This window comes from Neoarius graeffei, chromosome 11, assembly GCF_027579695.1.
Source record: "Neoarius graeffei isolate fNeoGra1 chromosome 11, fNeoGra1.pri, whole genome shotgun sequence".
NCBI lineage: Eukaryota > Metazoa > Chordata > Actinopteri > Siluriformes > Ariidae > Neoarius > Neoarius graeffei.
Genome location: NC_083579.1, coordinates 58,509,012 through 58,526,171, shown reverse-complemented (window position 1 = coordinate 58,526,171; position 17,160 = coordinate 58,509,012). Strand labels below are relative to the sequence as shown.

At 42.2% G+C, this 17,160-nt stretch overlaps 1 protein-coding gene across 1 annotated transcript in view; it reads right to left on the bottom strand.

The window, feature by feature from the left end:
- The window catches only part of tonsl (tonsoku-like, DNA repair protein), a 62,433-nt gene extending 58,355 nt beyond the window's left edge, over positions 1 to 4,078 (bottom strand). The window contains exons 1-6 of the mRNA XM_060934358.1: positions 3,822 to 4,078; positions 3,491 to 3,586; positions 2,068 to 2,210; positions 1,781 to 1,964; positions 1,234 to 1,363; positions 950 to 1,121 (exon numbers count right to left, since the gene is read on the bottom strand). Coding sequence (XP_060790341.1) covers positions 950 to 1,121; positions 1,234 to 1,363; positions 1,781 to 1,964; positions 2,068 to 2,210; positions 3,491 to 3,586; positions 3,822 to 3,846 — 750 coding nt within the window. The 5' untranslated portion in view covers positions 3,847 to 4,078. The remainder of the gene's footprint in view (positions 1 to 949; positions 1,122 to 1,233; positions 1,364 to 1,780; positions 1,965 to 2,067; positions 2,211 to 3,490; positions 3,587 to 3,821) is intronic.
- Between the last annotated feature and the right edge of the window lie 13,082 nt (positions 4,079 to 17,160).

The following is a 17,160-nucleotide window of genomic DNA, read 5'->3' as shown; positions in this document are numbered from 1 at the left end:
ACACATATATATATATGACATGTATTTGATATATATGTGATATATATGATGTATATTCATACATTGTTACTTTACGGAAATCTTCAGTAAGTTTGGTCTTTTCATGACAGCCTGTTGTAGACCTAAATATAATGCACATGAAATGACACTCCTCACCTTAACATGTCCTTTTACAATCATTTAAGCCACCATGGGCAATGCTGAAATCACTGTTGCAAACAGTACATCGCGCGAAATTGTCATTATTTTTGACCCTTATTAGACAGGGATATTCTTTTGTGTAATCTGAGGTGAAGTGGGTTTTGTATTTTCGTTTTTTGGGGCGCGCGCTCTCTCTGTCTGCCATGCCGATCCTGTAGGCTGCACTGACTGAACTGAAAACTTCGGTCCTCGAGAAAAGAGATAAAAGCCCGCCCACACTGAAAGCTGATTGGCTTATTTTGCTGAGTAACCCAATCAGGATGCTCTTTGTCTAGCATGCACTACATGAACAAGCACACACGCCTCTCGCGCTCCCTCGCACACTCCCTCGCATGCGCACATTCTAAGATGTGCGATGCAGACATTAATGTTTCGCATGCACGCTCTTGCTCGCTTGCTCTAGATTCCGGGAGATATTCTCCAATTTGCGGGCATCAGGGAGCCACTATCAATATGTGGGAGACTCCCGGAACTTCCGAGAGACTTGGGATGTCTGCGTTATAAGGTGACCACAGATCATTAACCATACCCCCCCGAAAATTTCTCAACGGATTTACATCGATCTCAAAAACGATCATTTTGGTCTGAAAAAGTCGGAAATCCGCCGATTGGCGGAAAATTCTCATCCCTGATATCTATTTCTAAGTCACAGTCAAGTGTTACACTTTCATTTTTTCTTACATCCCAATCTCACACATCCCCTGCCAGCCATGTCACCCAGATAATTTACTGTTTACCTCCTGCTCACCTTGCCAATGGTATAGAAGCACTCGCTCTCACTAAACTTGTTACCCATCTTGCGTGCACACTCTTTGCTCTTCTCAAAGCAGCGCATTGCAAGAAAGTGCTGTCCATTTCTGAAGTGAATCATGCCCAGATTGAAGTTGGCACGGTACAGATCCTCCAGCAGATTGTTCTTTCTAAGACAGGAGAAAAAAAAAAATCTGATTTAATTGCAGCATCAGTGGCGTCTATGTACAGCAACAAGCACTCAGTGCAGAGAGACTCGGGTTATAAGTGCGAGTGTCTCACTCCGAGATGTAGATGCTCTGACGGATGAAATCGCTGCAGCGTTGTGGTTCTTTCAGGCCGTCAAACACAAAGCCCAGGTTCAACAACAGACGTGCTCTCATTTCACTCAGCTCCCGTCCTGACACATTCCCTGCAATGCATACACGGCTACATTATTCACACACACACACACACACACTCGGTCACTGCCATTTTCTTAGGATCAAATAAGGAAATTCTGCCTCAGCCACCCTAGGTTACATTTAGTATTCTTGCTAGTAAGCTATAGTATGTGGCACCCGATAGCCACTGTTTCACAATGAGCCTGAGCTTGTGTTACTGTCCACATGGATCTCATATGGGTTCTCTGATGCCAATAGGTGGATTATCCTTAGGTGTGAATGTGTTTGTATGGCTTCCTGTAAAGGACTGGCGTCCCATCAAGTGTGTATTCCCATCAGAATAAATGAATGAATAAGTCCCAGTAAGCAAAATGGACTACAGTCTCCACTGCTGTGTCACCTAATGAAACCCCTACTTTTTATTTCTAGTACTGTAATGTGCAAACCTTCTAGACGGTCATCCACGATAGCCAGGCTCTTCTTGAAAGCATCCTTGGCCTGCTTCAGGCTGTCCTGTGACTGATCAGAGTCGTGAAGGAAGAGGTAAGTGCGTCCAATGGTGGCCAGAGCTCTCTGCTCCTCAGCCGCATCATTTACAGAGCGAGCAAGGTCCAAGTGTCGTCTCTGATGCTGGAAGAGACCATCAGCATTGGGTCGAAGCCACAGATAACCTTACAGACATCGTCATGTCAATCTAAAGCATAAAGCCGTCTGGTTGTTTTTACTGTTTTACCTTGAGAGCAGTTTTGATGTTCCCAAGTTCTGCGTAACACTCTCCTATCTTTCGATTGGCTACAGCACAGCCAATGACGTCATGCAGAACCTCAGACAGAGCCAGCTCCTGCCGATGCTCCTCTATGGCGGACTGGTAATCACCTGAGGCATGGAGGAGAAAAACAGGCAAACACCAGGACACAGAGACAAATAAACAACTGTAACATTACACAGGGAAATCCGAGAACTAGTACTGTTGTATCTGCTGTTATTGGCCATTTGCACTACTGTTCATATTCACCTCATAAGCTACTCTTCTAAGCACCTTCTCCGTTACAGATATTGTACTGTATTTGCACAGTCCTCTCTTATTTGCCATAGTGATGGATAGCTTCACGGACGAAGTGAGGCAAGAGTCACTATGGAACATGATGTTTGCGGATGGTATTGTGATATGTGGTGAAAATAGAAAAGAGGTTGAGTTGGGTTTGGAGAGATGGAGGTATGCATTGGAACAAAGATGAATGAAGGTGAGCAGTAGCAAAACAGAATACATGTGCATCAATGAGAATGGGGATGAGAGTATAATGAAGATGCAAGGAGTAGACGTAAAGAAAGTTGGTGAATTCAAGTACCTGGGGTCAACTGTGCAGGAAAATGGGGGCTGCGATAATGAGGTGAGAAAGAAAGTGCAGGCAGGGTGGAGCAGTTGGAGAAGGATTTCGGGAGTCATTTGTGATAGGAAAGTCCCAGCAAAAGTGAAAGGTAAGATGTATAAAACAGTAGTGAGACCAGCTGTGATGTATGGATTGGAGACCGTACCCTTAACGAAGAGACAGGAGGCGAAGTTGGAGGTGGCGGAGTTGAGGATGTTAAGGTTTGCGATGGGAGGTTGGACAGGATAAGGAACGAGCACATCAGAGGGACAGCACATGTGGAGAGCTTGGGAATTAAGCTAAGAGAGGTGAGACTGAGATGGTATGGGCACATCCTGAGAAGAGATGCAGAGCATGTTGGAAGGAGAATGTTGAGAATAGAGCTGCCAGGCAAACGAAAACGAGGAAGGCCAAAGAGGAGATACATGGATGTGGTGAGAGAGGACATGAAAGTGGCAGGTGTGGTAGAGAAGGATGCGGAAGACAGGGAGCAATGGAGACGAAAGATCCGCTGTGGCGACCCCTAATCAGGAGCAGCCAAAAGATGATGATTTGCACTACTGCTATTTTGTACATTGTTTGATTGTAGAGTATTATATACATTTATTTATTTTTCCCCCTTTAATATAATTTTTTTTAAATCTGATTTTTCAAGTAAGGTGAAAGAGACGGCATTTCGATTCTCCTACATGTCCTGGATATATAGTGAATTGACAATAAAAAAAAGTTTAAATTTTTAATAATATTTGAATTATACTGGACATTCCTGGATGATTCACATCTTACCATTCTTGGCTAAAAGTTCTCCGAGTTGATTGCACAGACTGGCCTCCTCCTTCAGATTATTGGTGATCTGGGCTTTGTTTTTGGCTTTCTGTAATTCTGCATGAAAAATAGGATGAAGTGACTTGAAACTCAACCACTTAAGAATCTTGAAACTCAAGTGATGTCGGTCTAATCCGAAAACTTTCCCATAAACTGTAAAGAACTAAGTTAGTTATAAATCCTAGAATTAGTGACACTTATTGTGCGACTTCGCCACATTATTTATCTAATACTAAGGACAAATCCTCTCTGATCTGATCCTCTAAATGCTACATTAACCGGAAGAACTTACGCTTGATCTCTTTCGCAGTACTCATTGTCCTGTAGCGTAGCAACCGCGAGCTAATCTGCTAGCCGACGAACAAATCAATAAAAAGACAAAACAAAAACAGCAGCTAACATGTTCGAGATACGACGGTCTGGTTCTGAAACCCCCTCCGTATTTTACACAATCAGAACTTTCAGTTAGAAGCGCGATCCAACTCTGATAAATGAAAATATTAGCCAACATAAAAACATCTCTGAGAACCGACTTTGCTCAAGACTCTGTTCACACCAAGGCGCCAAGAACTCTGCTGCACGCTGATTGGCTGTTTACAGACACGTCACAGGGTAAGGATCCCTCCCAGAACGTTGCTCCTCCTTCACCGTACTCCCTTAGTGATAAAGAGTTTATTTTTTTATTATGAAAATCCCACAAACAAATCACTGGAATATGTAGTGAACTTCTTTATTTTGCAGGCAAAAATTTTCCTTCATAAAAAAATGCCAAAAAAAAACCCCACACAACCTTCCTTCTGTGAGTTTATTTTGGAGTTAGACTCACTCCTCAACTCCCTTCGTGTTGTAAGAAATAACAAAAAAATAAAAAATGACAGGCTACTGTGCCTGTTCCACACAGTCCTAAAAAGGTAATTGTATTTCCTCTTTTTTCTCTTATGTCTTTAAATTGTAATCATGTATTATTGTGCCGTTGCTGTGTTGTTATATGTTGTGTTGTGATATGCATCAATTAAAAAAAAACAAAATAAAACAAAACGCTCCTCCTCGACCACCATGGTGATCCGGCTCTTTTCAGTGAGTCAGATGAATCGGCTCACTTATAAGAGCCGACTCTTTCGGCTCTTTCCGGCTTTTCCCCACCTCAAAGCTGTTCAAAATAGTTTATCTTATCTTCTTCTTCACGTTCCTTTCTCTGGTCGAGGGTGGGATGTGATGAAATGCCATTCTTTACGCTTTTGTGCTTTTCGTACTGCCTCTGTGTAACCCATGATATTCTGGGCCGGCCCCAACCTTGCCTGCTGTTTATCTGGCCTTGCAGTAGAGTACAATGGAGGCTGTCTTGTCTAACTATATGACCAAAGTACTTGAGTTTCCATCCATCTATCCATCATCTGTAGCCGCTTACAGGGTCACAGGCAAGCTGGAGCCTATCCCAGCTGACTATGGGCGAGAGGCAGGGTATACCCTGGACAAGTCGCCAGGTCATCACAGGGCTGACAGACACAAACAACCATTCACACTCACATTCATACATATGGTCAATTTAGAGCCACCAGTTGGGCTGTGTAAGTGGTTAGCACGGTCGCCTCACAGCAAGAAGGTTCTGGGTTCGAGCCCAGCCTTTCTGTGCAGAGTTTGCATGTTCTCCCCATGTCTGCGTGGGTTTCCTCTGGGTGCTCCAGTTTCCCCCACAGTTCAAAGACATGCGGTTAGGTTAATATGGGACGGCCTTGGGCTGAGGTGCCCTTGAGTGAGGCACCTAACTCCCAACTGCTCCCCGGGCGCTGTCAGCATGGCTGCCCACTGCCCTGGATAGTGCTCATTGCTCACTGCTTCAGATGGGTTAAATGCAGAGAGGAATTTCACAAGTGTGTGATGAATAAAGTTGTGCTTTCTTTCTTTCAATTAGCCTAACCTGCATGCCTTTGGACTGTGGGGGAAACCGGAGCACCCGGAGGAAACCCACGTGGACACAGGGAGAACATGCAAACTCCACACAGAAAGGCCCTCGTCAGCCACTGGGCTCAAACCCAGAACCACTGTGAGGCGACAGTGCTAAACACTACACCACGGTGCCGGCTGTACTTGAGTTTTCTCTCTTTAATTACTTTCAGAAGCATTCGCTTAACATCTACCCTCTTCCACACATCCTCATTTGTTACTTTTTCAGTCAAAGAAATCTTATTCATACGTCTGTAAGCCCACATCTCAAAGGCCTCAAATCTTTTTTGCATTTGGTTATTTACTGTCCATGTTTTGGCTCCATATAAAAGTGTAGACCAAACATAACACTTCAGTAATCTCTTTCTTGTTTCTAAGCCAATTCAATGTAAAGTAAGGGTTGCCTGCATTTTGTTAAAGACACCTCTTGCTATTTCTATTCTCCTTGCTATTTCTTTGGCATTTGCAGTTATGAGTTGACCCAGGAACACAAATTTCTCTACCTGCTCAATGTTGGTTCCATCTATCTGTATGTCTACTTTAGGATTATCTGTCTTTTTTACTGATCATCATTGTCTTAGTTTCTTTGTGTTTTTCATACCAAGGTCTTTGCTTATTTTATTAACTTTGTCTATTATTTTTGTAGTTGTTCCTGGTTTTCTGCCAAGAACACGGTATCATCTGCATATCTAAGATTATTTATAGTTGTACCCAGTGGCGGCTGGCCCATAGGGGGCGCTCGGGCGCCGCCCTCCCAGATGTGGAGGGGAAAAAAATATAAAATATATCGATATATATTTTTACAAATTTTATTATCAATGTCAGTTTTACTTAATAGTGTGTGTGCCTACATGCGATCTGAATTATTTAAACAACATTTCCACCAACTGACTCTCATTCAGCGGTGAATTTCCACCGATAGACTCGTATCATTTCTCTTCTTGGGGCGCTCGGCAAAGTGCCCCAGAAGTGCAGCGGAATAGCCAATCGTGTATGGTTGCTCGGGAAAAATCATAAATATTTGGCCAATCAGCATCGCCGAATTTAATGGTTTTGGGGCGCTGGAAATTTCGCCCCTGCTACAGAAAATGCATCTCTCTCTCTCTCTCTCTGTCTCTCTCTCTGTCTTTGATGTTCAAAACTAGACTTTTGGTTCATATTGGACAATAATCACACATCTTTCTTGTCATAGTTTGTATTCACAACAAGAGTGTCAACACTGTTTCACTCCCCCTCTCTCTCTCGTTTCACAGAAATACACTTAGCTCAGAACACACACACACACACACACACACCTCATTTCATAGTCACTGTCTCACACAGAAATCTTACACTCACCTTAGAATCAGACACACACACGACCACCTCTCTCTCTCACTCAGTCCCACACTCATCTTAGCAACCTTCCTCCCTCTCTCTCACTCATTCTCTCTCACACCCACACTCTCTCTCTCTCTCTCACACACACACACACACACACACACTGTTCACACTGTTGATATATAGATTCAGCTGAAATCATACCCTTGCTGTAAACTTCTCTCAAGAACTTGAGTATTGTATTTGATACCTTTCCAAAGCATAAATGGAGCCTAATATAGCTGTAAATTGTTAATTTACTTTATCTGTGAAACTGCTGATTTTGAGAATGAAATTAAATTATTATTGTGGAATTGTCATTTTCTGACTGTTCATTTGAATGCTTATACTGGACTAGGCAGGGAACTCTACTGGCACACACCAGCCCCACCAAGAATTTTTTTCACCAGCCGCCACTGGTTGTACCACCAGTATTAATTCCTCCAAAATTTTCAATGCTTCTGAAGATCACTTCTGTGTACAGAAGTAGGTCAGTATAGGTTAGTGATCTTACCTATCTATCAGTGGCGGCTGGTGTGTGCCAGTAGAGTTCCCTGCCTAGTCCAGTATAAGCATTCAAATGAACAGTCAGAAAATGACAACAATTCCACAATAATAATTTAATTTCATTCTCAAAATCAGCAGTTTCACAGATAAAGTAAATTAACAATTTACAGCTATATTAGGCTCCATTTATGCTTTGGAAAGGTATCAAATACAATACTCAAGTTCTTGAGAGAAGTTTACAGCAAGGGTATGATTTCAGCTGAATCTATATATCAACAGTGTGAACAGTGTGTGTGTGTGTGTGTGTGTGTGAGAGAGAGAGAGAGAGAGAGAGAGAGAGAGAGAGTGAGTGTGGGTGTGAGAGAGAATGAGTGAGAGAGAGGGAGGAAGGTTGCTAAGATGAGTGTGGGACTGAGTGAGAGAGAGAGAGGTGGTGTGTGTGTGTGTGCGCGCGCGCGTGTGTCTGATTCTAAGGTAAGATTTCTGTGTGAGACGGTGACTATGAAATGAGGTGTGTGTGTGTGTGTGTGTGTGTTCTGAGCTCGGTGTATTTCTGTGAAACGAGAGAGAGAGGGGGAGTGAAACACAGTATTGACACTCTTGTTGTGAATACAAACTATGACAAGAAAGATGTGTGATTATTGTCCAATATAAACCAAAAGTCTAGTTTTGAACATCAAAGACAGAGAGAGAGACAGAGAGAGAGAGAGAGAGAGAGAGATGCATTTTCTGTAGCAGGGGCGAAATTTCCAGCGCCCCAAAACCATTAAATTCGGCGATGCTGATTGGCCAAATATTTATGATTTTTCCCGAGCAACCATACACGATTGGCTATTCCGCTGCACTTCTGGGGCACTTTGCCGAGCGCCCAAGAAGAGAAATGATACGAGTCTATCGGTGGAAATTCACCGCTGAATGAGAGTCAGTTGGTGGAAATGTTGTTTAAATAATTCAGATCGCATGTAGGCACACACACTATTAAGTAAAACTGACATTGATAATAAAATTTGTAAAAATGTCTCTCATCTCTCATCTCATTATCTCTAGCCGCTTTATCCTTCTACAGGGTCGCAGGCAAGCTGGAGCCTATCCCAGCTGACTACGGGCGAAAGGCAGGGTACACCCTGGACAAGTCGCCAGGTCATCACAGGGCTGACACATAGACACAGACAACCATTCACACTCACATTCACACCTACGGTCAATTTAGAGTCACCAGTTAACCTAACCTGCATGTCTTTGGACTGTGGGGGAAACCGGAGCACCCGGAGGAAACCCACGCGGACACGGGGAGAACATGCAAACTCCACACAGAAAGGCCCTCGCCAGCCCCGGGGCTCGAACCCAGGACCTTCTTGCTGTGAGGCGACAGCGCTAACCACTACACCACCGTGCCGCCCTTGTAAAAATGTATATCGATATATTTTATATTTTTTTCCCTCCACATCTGGGAGGGCGGCGCCCGAGCGCCCCCTATGGGCCAGCCGCCACTGCTCATCTCATCTCATCATCTCTCATCTCATCTCATCATCTCTAGCCGCTTTATCCTTCTACAGGGTCGCAGGCAAGCTGGAGCCTATCCCAGCTGACTACGGGCGAAAGGCGGGGTACACCCTGGACAAGTCGCCAGGTCATCACAGGGCTGACACATAGACACAGACAACCATTCACACTCACATTCACACCTACGGTCAATTTTAGAGTCACCAGTTAACCTAACCTGCATGTCTTTGGACTGGGCGGAGCACCCGGAGGAAACCCAAACGGACACGGGGAGAACAGGGTCATTCCGTGCCAACTCACCTAAGGGTCCCCACATCACCGTCTCAGATTTTGCTCAAAAAATTCTATAATCAAGAATCATATGTTTGTACCACACATGCAAAATATTAGCTCCCAATTCATTGTAGTTTTGGAACTACTGGCCTTTGAAATTTTGATGTCAAAATACCACATGACGAAATGGCTCTTTCCCCAACTTCAGAGACCCATAACTTTTTATTGCAGCTATCTAGACAGTTGTGTTTGCAGATTCTTACTGAATGATACCCACTCTTTTCAAATCTGTTGTCAGAAAGCCTCTGAAGGACATACGTTTTGCATAATGGGAAGCCAAAAATGACGTTTTGGCCAAAATCACATAAAATTCATTAAAACTCTAGGGGGCATAGTAGAAATATGAAGCTAGTTAGATTTTTTTCCTCACTACATAGTATTTGTAGGGTTGTTATCTGTTCACAGAAACATATTTTGCCATGAAATTTCAATTCCTGAATTTACAAAAAAAATTTTAACATCTTACGTCCTTTCCGAGGGGGCTAAAATAGGGCATTTTCGCCATCTTATTTGGTCATGTGGCTAGGGGTTTAGGATCTTCAAATTTTTTGTGAAGATGCTCTCATATAAGATGTAACTACTCCCTGATTTTTTTTAACAAACGCCCCTTGCTTCATATTTTAATAATTTTTTTTGTACATGGACAGTTTCATCATTTTTCACTTTTTTCCACATTCAGAACTCTGTAACTCTAAATTGGAAGATTCCTACTAGCAGCTATTTCAGATTTACATACACTGACACACAAATTTTCATATTTTAGTAGTTGTATGCCCAAGAAATTCATATTTTTCTTTCTATTGGGACCTAAAAACAGCTATTTGGCCAAAAATGACAAAAACGCTGGGCAGCTTTTAATAAACAAGGGAATAATAAAGGGGTGTTTTGCACACAAATTAAGGCTTATAAGAACCTAATCTAGGCATACACATTTCCTGAACAACTTTTTCTGTATTGTATATTATTTTTTGCAATTAGAAAATTTTAGGTATAATTGCAATTTTTGTTGAATATCCTTGGAAAATATAGAAAAATAACAACAAAATTCTGGAGTAGTATTTTTTATATACTTCAAGGTTGTGTAAGCACAAAACATTTAGCAATGAGGTTTTATTTACATATTAACACATTCAATGATCCATGATCATGATGTTGAAAAACATCACAAGATTTGTACATAATTTAAAGTCAAATATGGGCATCCGTGATAATGGGTAATTCATTCACAGGCAGTACAGTTTCATGTGATGTGCTAAGACACTCATAAACTGTCATCTAGTAGTACATAAGTTAAAACTTAAGTCTTTCACAAGTTTGAAGTCATCCTCTGTTAGTTGGTAATGGCGTCCCCCACTTTTTATGTTTGGGGCCTCTACCACACAAAGGACATGAAGCAAAGGCACCCAACATTCATCTTTCCTGCTTTGTGGTGGCCATGAGAATGTGTTGCCTCGTCCTTGTCTCATGAAATTGACATACACATCATCTCATCTCATCTCATTATCTCTAGCCGCTTTATCCTGTTCTACAGGGTCGCAGGCAAGCTGGAGCCTATCCCAGCTGACTACGGGCGAAAGGCGGGGTACACCCTGGACAAGTCGCCAGGTCATCACAGGGCTGACACATAGACACAGACAACCATTCATACTCACATTCACACCTACGGTCAATTTAGAGTCACCAGTTAACCTAACCTGCATGTCTTTGGACTGTGGGGGAAACCGGAGCACCCGGAGGAAACCCACGCGGACACGGGGAGAACATGCAAACTCCGCACAGAAAGGCCCTCGCCGGCCCCGGGGCTCGAACCCAGGACCTTCTTGCTGTGAGGCGACAGCGCTAACCACTACACCACCGTGCCGCCCATACACATCATTTTCTTCTTCATTTCTGGTGACAATATTTCCAATGTACCATTTTCTGTCATAAACACAGGCAATATATTTGCCTGGCTGGTACATATTTGGTGCAGATTGGGACATTTGGCTTGGGGCCTGTAACTGGGACTGTAAAACTGGTGTGGTTTCAGGTCCTATGTCCACTACCGATGATGGTACCACATCAGAAGAAACCCTTCTCATCTCCAGCTGAGTGGGTGCAATTGGGCAGAAGCTGTGATGAGATCTTGTTCCAGGATAGAAAAAGTCACCACATCTTTAATTTATGAGGAAAATAGCCCATTCCCTCCAGAACTTGAAAAATATCAAGTCAACATTTTTGTCATTTTTGGCCAAATAGCTGTTTTTAGGTCCCAATAGAAAGAAAAATATGAATTTCTTGGGCAGACTACTACTAAAATATGAAAATTTGTATGTCAGTGTATGTAAATCTGAAATAGCTGCTAGTAGGAATTTTCCAATGTAGAGTTACAGAGTTCTGAATGTGGAAAAAAGTGAAAAATGATGAAACTGTCCATGTACAAAAAAAATTATTAAAATATGAAGCAAGGGGCATTTGTTAAAAAAAATCAGGGAGTAGTTACAGCTTATATGAGAGCATCTTCACAAAAAACTAGAAGATCCTAAACCCCTAGCCACATTAACAAATAAGATGGCAAAAATGCCCTATTTTAGCCCCCTCGGAAAGGACGTAAGATGTTAAAAAAATTTTTAAAAATTCAGGAATATAATTTTCATCGCAAAATATGTTTCTGTGAACAGATAACAACCCTACAATTACTATGTAATGAGGAAAAAAATCTAACTAGTTTCATATTTCTACTAGGCCCCTTTGAGTTTTAATGAATTTTAAGCGATTTTGGCCAAAATGCCATTTTTGGCTTCCTATTATGCAAAAAGTATGTCCTTCAGAGGCTTTCTGGCAACAGATTTGAAAAGAGTGGGTATCATTCAGTAAGAATCTGCACACACAACTTTCTAGATAGCTGCAATAAAAAGTTATGGGTCTCTGAAGTTGGGGAAAGAGCCAATTTCGACATGTGGTGTTTTGACATCAATATTTCAAAGGCCTGTAGTTCCAAAACTACAACATAATTGGGGGCTAATATTTTGCATGTGTGGTACAAACATATGATTCTTGATTAGAGAATTTTTTGAGTAAAATCTGAGACGGTGATGTGGGGGAGTTCCTGAAATTTAGGTGAGTTGGCACGGAATGACCCAACATGCAAACTCCACACAGAAAGGCCCTCGCCGGCCCCGGGGCTCGAACCCAGGACCTTCTTGCTGTGAGGCAACAGCACTAACCACTACACCACCGTGCCGCCCACCGCCACTGCTATGTATATTATATATCTTACTCTACATTCTGATTTACCATATAACATTAACTTATACTTTGCATTGTCTTTATTACAAAATGGACTTAATAAATAAATTACAAAACCAGCATGCTACAGGTCGCATTGAAAGCAAAAATTCCTGCATGTAGGAATTATATGTAACACTTATACAACCCCGATTCCAAAAAAGTTGGGACAAAGTACAAATTGTAAATAAAAACAGAATGCAATGATGTGGAAGTTTCAAAATTCCATATTTTATTCAGAATAGAACATAGATGACATGTCAAATGTTTAAACTGAGAAAATGTATCAGTTAAAGAGAAAAATTAGGTGATTTTAAATTTCATGACAACAACACATCTCAAAGTTGGGACAAGGCCATGTTTACCACTGTGAGACATCCCCTTTTCTCTTTACAATGGTCTGTAAACGTCTGGGGACTGAGGAGACAAGTTGCTCAAGTTTAGGGATAGGAATGTTAACCCATTCTTGTCTAATGTAGGATTCTAGTTGCTCAACTGTCTTAGGTCTTTTTTGTCGTATCTTCCATTTTATGATGCGCCAAATGTTTTCTATGGGTGAAAGATCTGGACTGCAGACTGGCCAGTTCAGTACCTGGACCCTTCTTCTACGCAGCCATGATGCTGTAATTGATGCAGTATGTGGTTTGGCATTGTCATGTTGGAAAATGCAAGGTCTTCCCTGAAAGAGATGTTGTCTGGATGGGAGCATATATTGCTCTAGAACCTGGATATACACTTGTGTTCAAAATAATAGCAGTCCAACACGACTAACCAGATCAATCACTGTTTTTGGTGGAAATTATATTACTACATGGCAAATAATTTACCAGTAGGTGTAGTAGAGTCATAGAAAACCAACTGACCCAACATTCATGATATGCATGCTCCCGAGTCTGTGTAATTGAATAATTAAGTGAAAGGGACGTGTTCAAAATAATAGCAGTGTGGAGTTTAATTAGTGAGGTCATTCATTCTGTGAAAAAACAGATGTCAATCAGGTGGCCCTAATTTAAGGATGAAGCCAGCACATGTTGTACATCCATTTCTCTCTGAAAACCTGAGAAACATGGGTTGTTCCAGACATTGTTCAGAAGAACAGCGTGCTTTGATTAAAACGTTGATTGGAGAGGTAAAACATGTACTGTAAAGAAGTGCAGAAAATGATGGGCTGCTCAGCTAAAATGATCTCCAGTGCTTTAAAATGGACAGCAAAACCAGAGAGACGTGGAAGAAAACAGAAGACTACCATTCGAATGGATCGAAGAATAGCCAGAATGGCAAAGACTCAGCCAATGATCAGCTCCAGGGTGATCAAAGACGGTCTGAAGTTACCTGTGAGTACTGTGACAATTAGAAGGTGGCTGTGTGAAGCTAATCTATCGGCAAGAAGCTCCCACAAAGTTCCACTGTTAAAAAAAAAGACGTGCTGAAGAGGATACAATTTGCCAAAGAACACATCGACTGGCCTAAAGAGAAATGGAAAAACATTTTGTGGACTGATGAAAGTAAAATTGTTCTTTTTGGGTCCAAGAGCCGCAGACAGTTTTTCAGACGACCCCCAAACACTGAATTCAAGCCACAGTACACTCTGAAGACAGTGAAGCATGGTGGTGCAAGCATCATGATATGGGGATGTTTCTCTTACTGTGGTGTTGGGCCCATTTATCGCATACCAGGGATCATGGATCAGTTTGCATATATCAAAATACTTGAAGAGGTCATGTTGCCTTATGCTGAAGAGGAAATGCCCTTGAAATGGGTGTTTCAACAAGACAACGACCCCAAACACACCAGTAAGCGAGCAGCATCAGGGTTCAAGACCAACAAAATGAAAGTTATGGAGTGGCCAGCCCAATCCCCAGACCTTAATCCGATAGAAAACTTGTGGGGTGACATCAAAAATGCTGTTTCTGAGGCAAAACCAAGAAATGCAGAGGAATTGTGGAATGTTGTCAAATCATCCTGGGCTGGAATACCTGTTCACAGGTGCCAGAAGTTCTCAGAAACCGTGGTTATACAACTAAATATTAGTTTAGTGATTCACAGGAATACTAAATCCTTAAGATTTTTTCAGTTTATACAGTAAATATTTGGAGTTTGTAATGAAAAATGCAGACACTGCTATTTTTTTGAACAGCCCAATGTTCATTTTTCTTCATTTTCTGTAAAGTAATTAAAATATTGATACATTTTTCTTCATGTTTTGATGTAGAATATAATGTCCATTGTTCCCAATGCATGGAAATAAAAACTATTATAAGGATTTTGAGCTTTACTCACGTTTTTAGACACACTGCTATTATTTTGAACACAACTGTACCTTTCAGCATTGATGGTGTCTTTCCAGATGTGTAAGCTGCCCATGCTGCACGCACTAATGCAACCCCATACCATCAGAGATGCAGGCTTCTGAACTGAGCGCTGATAACAACTTGCGTTGTCCTTCTCCTCTTTAGTCTGAATGACACCGCGTCCCTGATTTCCATAAAGAACTTCAAATTTTGATTTGTCTGACCACAGAACAGTTTTCCACTTTGCCACAGTCCATTTTAAATGAGCCTTGGCCCAGAGAAGACGTCTGCGCTTCTGGATCATGTTTAGATATGGCTTCTTCTTTGAACTATAGAGTTTTAGCTGGCAACGGCGGATGGCACGGTGAATTGCGTTCACAGATAATCTCATCTCATCTCATTATCTCTAGCCGCTTTATCCTTCTACAGGGTCGCAGGCAAGCTGGAGCCTATCCCAGCTGACTACGGGCGAAAGGCGGGGTACACCCTGGACAAGTCGCCAGGTCATCACAGGGCTGACACATAGACACAGACAACCATTCACACTCACATTCACACCTACGGTCAATTTAGAGTCACCAGTTAACCTAACCTGCATGTCTTTGGACTGTGGGAGAAACCGGAGCACCCGGAGGAAACCCACGCAAACACGGGGAGAACATGCAAACTCCGCACAGAAAGGCCCTCGTTCACAGATAATGTTCTCTGGAAATATTCCTGAGCCCATTTTGTGATTTCCAATACAGAAGCATGCCTGTATGTGATGCAGTGCCGTAAGGGCCCGAAGATCACGGGCACCCAGTATGGTTTTCCGGCCTTGACCCTTACGCACAGAGATTCTTCCAGATTCTCTGAATATTTTGATGATATTTTGATTCTCCATCTTGGAGAAGTTGATGGCTTTGCAAGGGAAATGGATCAGTTCGGGGGCCAGCATGGACAGGCAGGGTAGTCAGAAAATGTACGTCTACCCGTCTCAAGTCTAAACAAATTCCAATCTTATCTTCGGCTCTCTTAGCCAGCAATGCCTTGGCCAAGCAATGCCCAGGCACTGTGGTAACAACTCCCCCTGAAGATCACTGCAGTCAGACTCTCTCTGTTCCCCCCCCCCGCCCTTCCCACGGTCACCATTCTTACCCCTAGTGTGTCAAGTCGGTAAGCGCTGTCTGGCTGCAGGACCGGACTGCTTGTCTGCGCTGGGTTATCTATACCTATCTGCCTCCCTCTCCTCCTTTCCCCCCCTTCCATGATTGCCCCCCTCCCTCACTCCCTTCCCCCCCTCAAGTCCTGAGTTGTTGTAAAGTGTACTGTGTGTGTGGAATTTGTGCTTATGTGCTGAGGTGTTTTTTTTTTAAATGTTCCCACACTGTGTGTCCCTAGAAGCATAGTGTGGGGGTGGTTTTTTTTCTCCTCCTCTTCCCTCATGTCATTCTGTATTTTTCATCCCTGTCTTCCCTATGTCAATTGTATGTTGTATATGTACGGACAGGTTGACGGCTAATTTCGCTGGTACATGTGACTAGTGACAATAAAGGGCTTATCATCATATTATGCACTGTAGATGATGATATGTTCAAACTCTTTGCAATTTTACACTGTCGAACTCCTTTCTGATATTGCTCCACTATTTGTCGGCGCAGAATTAGGGGGATTGGTGATCCTCTTCCCATCTTTACTTCTGAGAGCCGCTGCCACTCCAAGATGCTCTTTTTATACCCAGTCATGTTAATGACCTATTGCCAATTGACCTAACGAGTTGCAATTTGGTCCTCCAGCTGTTCCTTTTTTGTACCTTTAACTTTTCCAGTTATGAAATGGCATGAAATTTCAAAATGTCTCACTTTCGACATTTGATATGTTGTCTATGTTCTATTGTGAATACAATATCAGTTTTTGAGATTTGTAAATTATTGCATTCCGTTTTTATTTACAATTTGTACTTTGTCCCAACTTTTTTGGAATCGGGGTTGTATATTGCAGGTATATAAGTGTGCCTGCTACATAATTTACACTATAACAATAACTGACAAGTTTCAGCAAGAAAGCATTCATTATGGCACTTCAGATATGAGAGCCAGCTCAGAGTCGACTCGTTCGCGGACGACACTTCAGTAAAGGCTAAACAAAGACATGCTGATAACGGCAATTGACAGCACACGTGTCTTCGTTTTTAAAACCAAATTTGAAGATGGTTAAGAAGTTGATGTTGTTCGACTTTGCCACTCAGTTGGTTCTGTAAAGTGACACCACTGGTTTCGTGTTATTTTTATCAATGGAAATGTAATTTCAATTCTGTTAAAGCTGTCCGAGATGGCATCCTTTCTATTTCCTAGAAACATCAAGGTGTCTTATGTGTATTATGAACACCCCATTTACATTACTGTCAAATCAAGTCCACAGCCACCTCCCGGGTCACAGTTTTTAAAC